The sequence below is a fragment of the Mytilus trossulus genome, chromosome 2 (assembly GCF_036588685.1).
Source record: "Mytilus trossulus isolate FHL-02 chromosome 2, PNRI_Mtr1.1.1.hap1, whole genome shotgun sequence".
NCBI classification, from domain to species: Eukaryota; Metazoa; Mollusca; class Bivalvia; order Mytilida; family Mytilidae; genus Mytilus; species Mytilus trossulus.
Genome location: NC_086374.1, coordinates 25,314,494 through 25,322,204, shown reverse-complemented (window position 1 = coordinate 25,322,204; position 7,711 = coordinate 25,314,494). Strand labels below are relative to the sequence as shown.

At 34.2% G+C, this 7,711-nt stretch overlaps 1 protein-coding gene across 1 annotated transcript; it reads right to left on the bottom strand.

Annotated features, from left to right (window-relative positions):
- Positions 1-3,537: 3,537 nt before the first annotated feature.
- LOC134706828 (uncharacterized) lies at positions 3,538-5,829 on the bottom strand. Its single transcript, XM_063566133.1, has 2 exons — positions 5,450-5,829; positions 3,538-4,470 (listed from the first exon to the last, which is right to left on the bottom strand). The coding sequence occupies exons 1-2, from the start codon at positions 5,697-5,699 to the stop codon at positions 3,980-3,982; spliced, it is 741 nt and encodes a 246-aa protein (XP_063422203.1). The 5' UTR covers positions 5,700-5,829; the 3' UTR covers positions 3,538-3,979.
- Between the last annotated feature and the right edge of the window lie 1,882 nt (positions 5,830-7,711).

Below are 7,711 nucleotides of genomic sequence, written 5' to 3'. Positions count from 1 at the left end.
AAAGGATTCTTTACAGAGGAAAAATATGAAAAAGGTAACTCATGATTTTAAACACTCCCTATTAGTATGCTGGCTTAATACTTTCCTTGGTTTATTTTTAAATCGATAATGCTATAGTTATTAATCTTTACACCGTAAAATAATTCATTGGCCAAAAATATAATAATTATTCATAATTAATTTAAACTGATCACTGAATAAACATAAAGAGCTGTGGTATCACTTTGATTGTTAATGAGACAACTCGTCAACTTTGTCAAGCTTTGTTTCTTAATAGTTTTTTTCAACGAAGACTAGATAAGAAAAGTTTGTTGAAAATAATGACAGTACCGAATAACTGACTATTGAGCTGATTGTACCCTCGGATAGTCGACCAGAAAAGGTATCAACCCGGTGCTAATGAAAGAAACCAACACTATATAAATGTTGTGCATTAGAAGCACTTTTGTGGATTTCAAGACGGTGACTTTCATTAGAAATCCTCAATCCTTCAATTTTGAGAGGCAGTATTGTATAGATTCATAGGTAAAATTATGAGCTTATAAAAGCGAATTTGATCAAAGATTGAATTTGCCTTCTTAATGTCTAGTTTCATTATGCCTGTGAAAGATGTAAAAATATCAATGCAACCACGTCAGGCTGGAATTGAGACGTTAAATCCGGTCCCTCGTGTAGGGGGAATGTAATTTCAGTACACCTACCTTTCGGTTTTTTTTTTTAACCTTTTTAAACAAATTGTTTTATATATGTGGTCGTCCTGAACATACATGTGATAGTTACCACTGGACTTAAATTAATGAAAAATCTTTCATACTAGAATTTATCTATTTCATATGAGAATCAGGAACCAACTTTACTTGCATTGAATAGATTTTTGATATCTTAAACAACAAAATATGTAATGCTGTACATACATTTATTTACTCTTATCATGGGTCTTCATCCTGTCGATACTTATATTTTGACATTGCACCACAAGATCATGCTTGTCTCACATGCTATATAGTTTAGTCTGTAAAAAGTTATTTCCTTCAATTCATTGGAAGTTGGATGTGAACTGATTGATTTAGCCTTAGATGCATGTTTTTTTTTCATGAGTTGTAATTGGCTTCGAAAGAGCTGTCAAAAATTGCGAGTACTCTCAGAACTGTACTTAATGTCTTTTTGTTTTCGGGATGTACAAGTACACGTCCACTCTGTGTTTTTGTTAGATGCATTTATATTTCTATCCCATTGGTGGCTTAAACCTTTTCAACTGATTTTGATACGTTTAATCTCATGTTTTAATGTTACACAACAGTCCCAGGTTAGGTTGAGGGTCGGCGCTTTTAAACTGTTTAACTCCGCCGCATTCTGTATGTGCCTGTCCCACGTCCGGAGCCTGTAATTCAGTGCAGTTGTCGTTTGTTGCTGTGTTACATTTTTATATAAGTTAGGCCGGTTTTTTTCTCACTAAAATTGTTTAACATTTCTCATTTCGGGACCTTTCATAGCAGACAATGTACTATGGGTCATACCCCGAAGCAAAGAAACAATGATAGCTAAAGGTACCTATAATTATATGCGCTACATACAATCCGCTTTATTTAACTCTCTGAATTTCTCTGTATAACGTTCTTTTTCCGAAATACATTGTTTTTAAAGCTAAATTGTAATACCGGTATGTACGAAATCTTCAAATGAAACGTTGAAGAATAAATATTTTTATCAAGTTTGAACTCGTAAAATCCCTTTCTGGTGATTTGCAGAGAAAGACGGCTCATGTAGGACCAACCTCTCTGAAGTAGGTTCATTATTAGGAATCAGTATCACAAACACTTACTTCTCAGAAAAACGTAGAATATAAAGAAAGTAAGAAAAAATCGACCTTATCCGACTTCCGATTTTTTCCATCGCTTCAAGAGTATAAGTATCCGTGGTGGTGTTGTAACACAGCGAGTCCGGTTTAAACATGTTTTTTTGTAGACGCCAATTGATGACAGTAGCAGACATTGAGCTATAATTCTACAGCATTCATCTGAGAACCAGAATTCGTGACAATCGAGACATTTCAATTTTGAAATTATTAATTTTCCTCATCTAAGCAGTAATTAATACAGAATATGCACGTATGGAGTGCACCTTTCCAAACCTATACGACTCTTACTACTCAGGACTTGGTAGAACGTGAACCAGCGTTTTTTATAGAGCGTCTCAGCCTTTTTCTCAAAAAGTTAATTGGAAAGTACCAAGACCTATATTTAATAGATAAATATTCAATGTTACAAATACAAGAGGCCACATTTAAAAATATTTTGGTTTGCCCAAACCCTACCCAAAGGTTGAGACAGTGGGTAGGTAGGTAGGCATTTTCTTTTTTAAAAAAAAAAAAAAGAAATTGAAGTATCAGATGTTTATTAATCTTCACGCCTATTTGATTAAAAAAAAACTTCTTCAAATCAGGACAATAAAAGAATTTGAGTAGGCAGCTTTTTTCTGGGTAGGTAGCGTTTGGGCAAACAAACCTATTATTTATTTTGGCCAGATGGTCTCGAGTTAAAGTGCTGCTGATGTTGTTTCCTTTTTTTAGATTTGACTGTGCTATTATGCTCCCTTTCGTATGACTGTTGATGCGACTACTTATTTATAAATCCAGCTATCAGGTTTTGGACTTTTTGCGTTCGTCGGTGGGTCCAGACACCGGTGGTCCAGATGTGAGATTCAGACACACGAGATTTTGTTAAAGCGTTGTGATCATTTTGTATACCCTGCTGACATTTGTACTTTAACGTGTTATAAAATAATTTTTTGTTGAAGTCTTTGGCAAATTCACTACCAAATAGAACAATATTTTTTTGGCGTTTTCGTTTTTTTGTTTGTTTGTTTGTATGTTTGTTTGTTTTTTTAATCAGTTATGTCGCATGTCTAATCCCAAATATTGTCACTTTTACCATTTATGCCTGTTTGAGTTGCTCACCCTTTTTACCAATATTTAGGAATGATAAAAAAAACTGTCATAGAAGTGGGAGGTTTAGCAAGCTATACAACCAGGTTTAACCAACCGTTTTCTTCGGAATTACAGTACCAAGTCAGGAATGTGACAGTCGTTTTATATAGCTTAGTCGTGTGAAGTAGGGTACCAAATTAAAAACATCTTTGGTTCAAATCGATGTAAAATCAGACAGAAATATGTTACCAAATGATAAAAAGATGGAGGGACCGTCAGCTTGGCGCAAAGGTAAAACAGTTTATCCTACAATGTCTTTTTTATTGAATATTTTATCAAGCAAACAAAACAGCACTGAGCTTTGTAGAATGTTTCATGTGAGTCCAACTAGTGACAAAGGATAACACTTATCAAATCGATGTTTTGAATTATTTTTCTAATTTGCCATATTAAAATCTAAAACCATTAAAGAGTCAATGTGTAAGCAATAAGATGCGGTATAAAACAAACACAAATAAACACCAAACAAAAACCTTGGCCTCAACGGACTTTGAAAAGTAACCATGCTGTTATCAAAATTGTAACTTTGAACAATAATAAACTGATAAAAATACTGTGTCAGATAATTTAATGTCTTTCTCTGACAACAACAAAACAAACACATGTATACACAAGATCACAGTTTTAACATATTTGTTCACTTTTTTAAACTGAACTAAAATTTATGTAATGTTCAATGATTGGTCCATTATAATGATAGGTCCATTATAGAATATACGTGATTGTCAAAACATGTTGTATACATCTAACATAATACTGCTTCTCATAATAATATTACACTTTACAATGACAAACGTTTGAGAAAAAAAAGTTCTAACAATTTAAATTAGCAACATTAATGATTTTTCTTTTTTCTTTCTAAATTACTGAAAGTATGAGAAACATCAAAAGATTGTTCAAATATTGCAAAAAAATCACAATAGACAAAATATTGACCTCAAAAATGTAATTAAGTTCAACCCACCATTGTGACTTGGACAGTCAAATATGGATCTATTTTTTGGCTTGTTCCATTTCAACATCTTCAACAACTGGTGCACGGATAGTAAGATTTCCTTCCTCATCCTTCAAGCATTCAATGTTCTTTCCATCCACAGATTGTGGAACTGTCATCTGACGCCAGAATGACTCCCGTATTTCATGACCATCTTCAGACCTCTGTTTTTCTCCTTGAACTGTCAATATTCCATCTTTACATGACACTTTAACCTCCTCTGGTCGGAAATTTTCAACATTGAATTTCATCAAGTTGCTGTGACTATCACTTGACAATAAGGCACCACCGTCGTGTGGTACAACTTGGAGTTGCCTCTCTTCTGGATGAAAATATGGAGCTTCTAACACCATTGTTCCATCTGATCTCATGAAGCTGTGCATTTTCTCAGCATCAACATTCTCTGGAACCTTGACTGTCCGTTTACGTTCAACAGTATCTCCCCATTCATCGTTACCATCAGTGTACTTGGCATGAATGATTACATTACCTGATAAATAAAAAAGGGATATGTTGGGTTTACATGTATGTCAATTAGGCAGCCATATTTAACAACACAAATGTAGACTGCATTACCTTCCCCTCTAGTCATCTTTAGTCAAATTTTGTTATTTTTTTTACGCTCTTTGTTTGGAATAAATTTAACAACAGAGATTAGTCATCATCACCGAAGCCCCCTAACTCCATATTTAGTATTCAACAGGTAACTACAGGTAACCACTGCGAAGATTCCTGAATTAGGACAGGCACTTGAACAGTTAGAGGGGTTAACTACTTTTTGAATTATTAAAACTTTACCTTTCAATATTGGTAGCAGTGGAGGATCAAGGTGGATGGTTCCGGGGGTTGGAACCCCCTTTTTTGAACGATCAATGAATTTGAATGGGGACATATGGTTGGAACACCCCCACCCCCTTTTGTCCTGGGCTGTGATCCCCCTTTTTAAAATGACTGGATCCGCCCCTGGATATATTTACAAATGCAACATAGAACGATCAGAAAACACTTACATAATTCAGTAATACAATTACTTTATATAAAAGACTACAAAATAAATCCAGTAATTTGAAAAAATCATCATAAATAAATAAATCCCTATTTACCAAAAGCAAACTATGAGAACTTCACCTGCTGAATAAAATTATTCAGTTATACAGTAGTCTCTAATATTGTTGACTGTACCAGCATATTCAATACACTTTCAATAAATTCACGTATAAACGGCAGTTTAAGAATCAGGGCCCCCAAATTAGATTATTGTATATTTCTGATATTAATATATCGAGAGACAAATGTTGGGCATAATCTATATAGTATGTGTCCGACATGTCTTTGTATGCACGTGACAGACTAAACAGTGTTATATTTGTCGCTGACTGAGCCACAAGTAAGTAAAGATTTTCAAAGTAGTTGAAAACGATGTCCTGTAACAACTATGTATCGTAAAATTTTAAGCATATAAAACTCACCGTTGTCAACTTTAACTTTGACATGCTGTGCATCAAAGTCTCCGATTTTTACGCTGTATGTCCACTTTTTATCCGCCAGTGAAGTCTCGGGTCTGCGCCTCCTACGCATTGCCATTCCCTGGCATGGTGGGTGACGACCATATCCACAACCTACAGACATAGGCTCCCAGTCGTCCATAAAGTGAAACATGTCATCAAAATCATGCTGTGTCTGATTATAGCGGTTCCAAAGCACTGGGACAAACGACATCTTTTCTCTACCTTCTGTTCTGCAAAAAGTCGTCTGTATTGTTGATATCGTTTATTCGTTCTGTCAGACTCTGGCGTTTTCATCGTTTTTAAGGTGGTAATGCTGAAACTCGAAAGTTCTCGATATTTTTAAAACGCAAAATATTGCTTTCATATTCAAGTTCAAGGTAATTTAGTTATTTATAGTAGAATGCAATTATTGTGGTCTTACTAGATCATCCTAGACGCTTGACGAAATATCGTGAAAAGGCTCTGATAAATCATAATATACATGTGCATGTAAAAAGGGGGGGGGGCGTGGGAAAAAGGGGGGTATTTTATTAAATGGATAGTTTGATTTAAAAAAAATTGAGAAAAGAAAATTATCATTATATTCATAGGTCTAATTTGTTTCAGAAAGGAAGTAAAACAAGACTTTTATAGGCGGAATCAAAGGGGCCGGAGGCCTGGATTATATAGAGAATCACTGAAGCATGACTAGAACGGCCCCCTTTAGGTCAGCCAGTCCCATTTGAAGAGTGGGTTAATTGATTGTGTACGTTAAGCTCCTTTTTGTTATTATTTTGCAGATAATTTCTAAACTATATATGAGGGTCTGGATTTGGGGGGGGGGGGGGGTCTGTTATTCTGTAAACATTTAATTTCACCCCTTTTTCTCTAATCTTCAAAAAATTAATCGCTTTTTTCTCTAATCTTCAAAAAATTAATCGCTTTTTTCTCTAATCTTCAAAAAATTAGACCACGCGTTTCTCTAATCTTCACTTTTTTTGTCCATTATTCTCTAATCTTCATCTTTTAAGGACATTATTCTTTAATCATTTAACCCCATTCAAACCCTCATATTTATAGTTTTTTAAATCCATATGATACCAGGGGCGGATATATAATATATATATATATATAATTGTTTCTTCTTCAGTAAATGTTGTTTAAGTATAAGTAAGACAATAATGTATTTGCCGATGCCTTATTTATTTTAGCAGGGGGACTCTTTAATAGCATTGATAAAATATAGATCTATAGGATATTGTTTTTGGGATTCGTCTGCTGCGATAACTTATAACCAACATTTTGTCGCTGGGCTATTGAAATGTCGTATATGACTTTTTTTGGCTAAAAATACTTTTTGACACCAATGGTCTTGGCGGGAGGAAATCTTTAGTATTAAAAAATAGTATACAGTTAGACCAATCAAAATGTTTGAAATAAAACACATTACAGAATTGTCAATGTCAGTTGTTTGTAAAATTTACTTCCAAAATGTTGTATGAAAACTTGAATATCGTTGTATAATGGCTTTTGGAATAAAATAATTATCCATTTCTTAATTTCTGTGAAAATAATTTAAGATTGAAATAAACAATTAATTTCCCCATAGGCGACAATGGTAGCCTTTTTCGAGATACAGACTTTAGAAAGTTGATTTTTTTAACGAAACCTTGCTAGAATCAAAGAAAAGTTATTAGGACAGTATTTTTTGGTCCATAAAATATAGGGTCGCGTTGCTTTTCTTAGCGTATTTTGTACTTATCTCCCATGCCTATCAATTTTGCCCTTAAAAATACGTGTCTTGTCCCAGCGTTGAAAAGTCATCTCAGTGCCTTTAGGGCTACGGAATAATTTTTATTTTGCCTTTTGTATAAAGCAGAGTGCACGAAGTCTCTAATAAAAAAAAATAACGGGCGCACATATCGACCAATCAGGATTCGCCATACTCTTAATTCTGAATAACATGTTATGCTCATAAAATGGCTGCGCCCATAAAATCTAATGGTGTATTGTAACCTTAAGTTCTCGGATATTCCAGAAATGTCAAAGTTTTTATCTCACTGCTACTATTTACAAAAATGTTCAAGTTCACATACGACATTTTGCCGGGAAGCATGAATTTGGTCAAAATTTTCAAAGTCTGTTTGTGAGATATTTTTTTCTTGAAAAAATTGTAATTTACAACATTTTGGAAGCCCACCGACGATTTGACTCTCTGAACAGAACGTCACGGTAGCATGAGTG

Excerpts from the sequence above, each read along its gene's own strand:
- LOC134706828 (XM_063566133.1), bottom strand. The coding sequence starts at position 5,699 with ATGTCGTTTGTCCCAGTGCTTTGGAACCGCTATAATCAGACACAGCAT. Across the intron at positions 4,471-5,449 it reads CAAAGTTAAAGTTGACAACG|GTAATGTAATCATTCATGCC; the intron begins GTGAGTTTTATA and ends TTTATTTATCAG.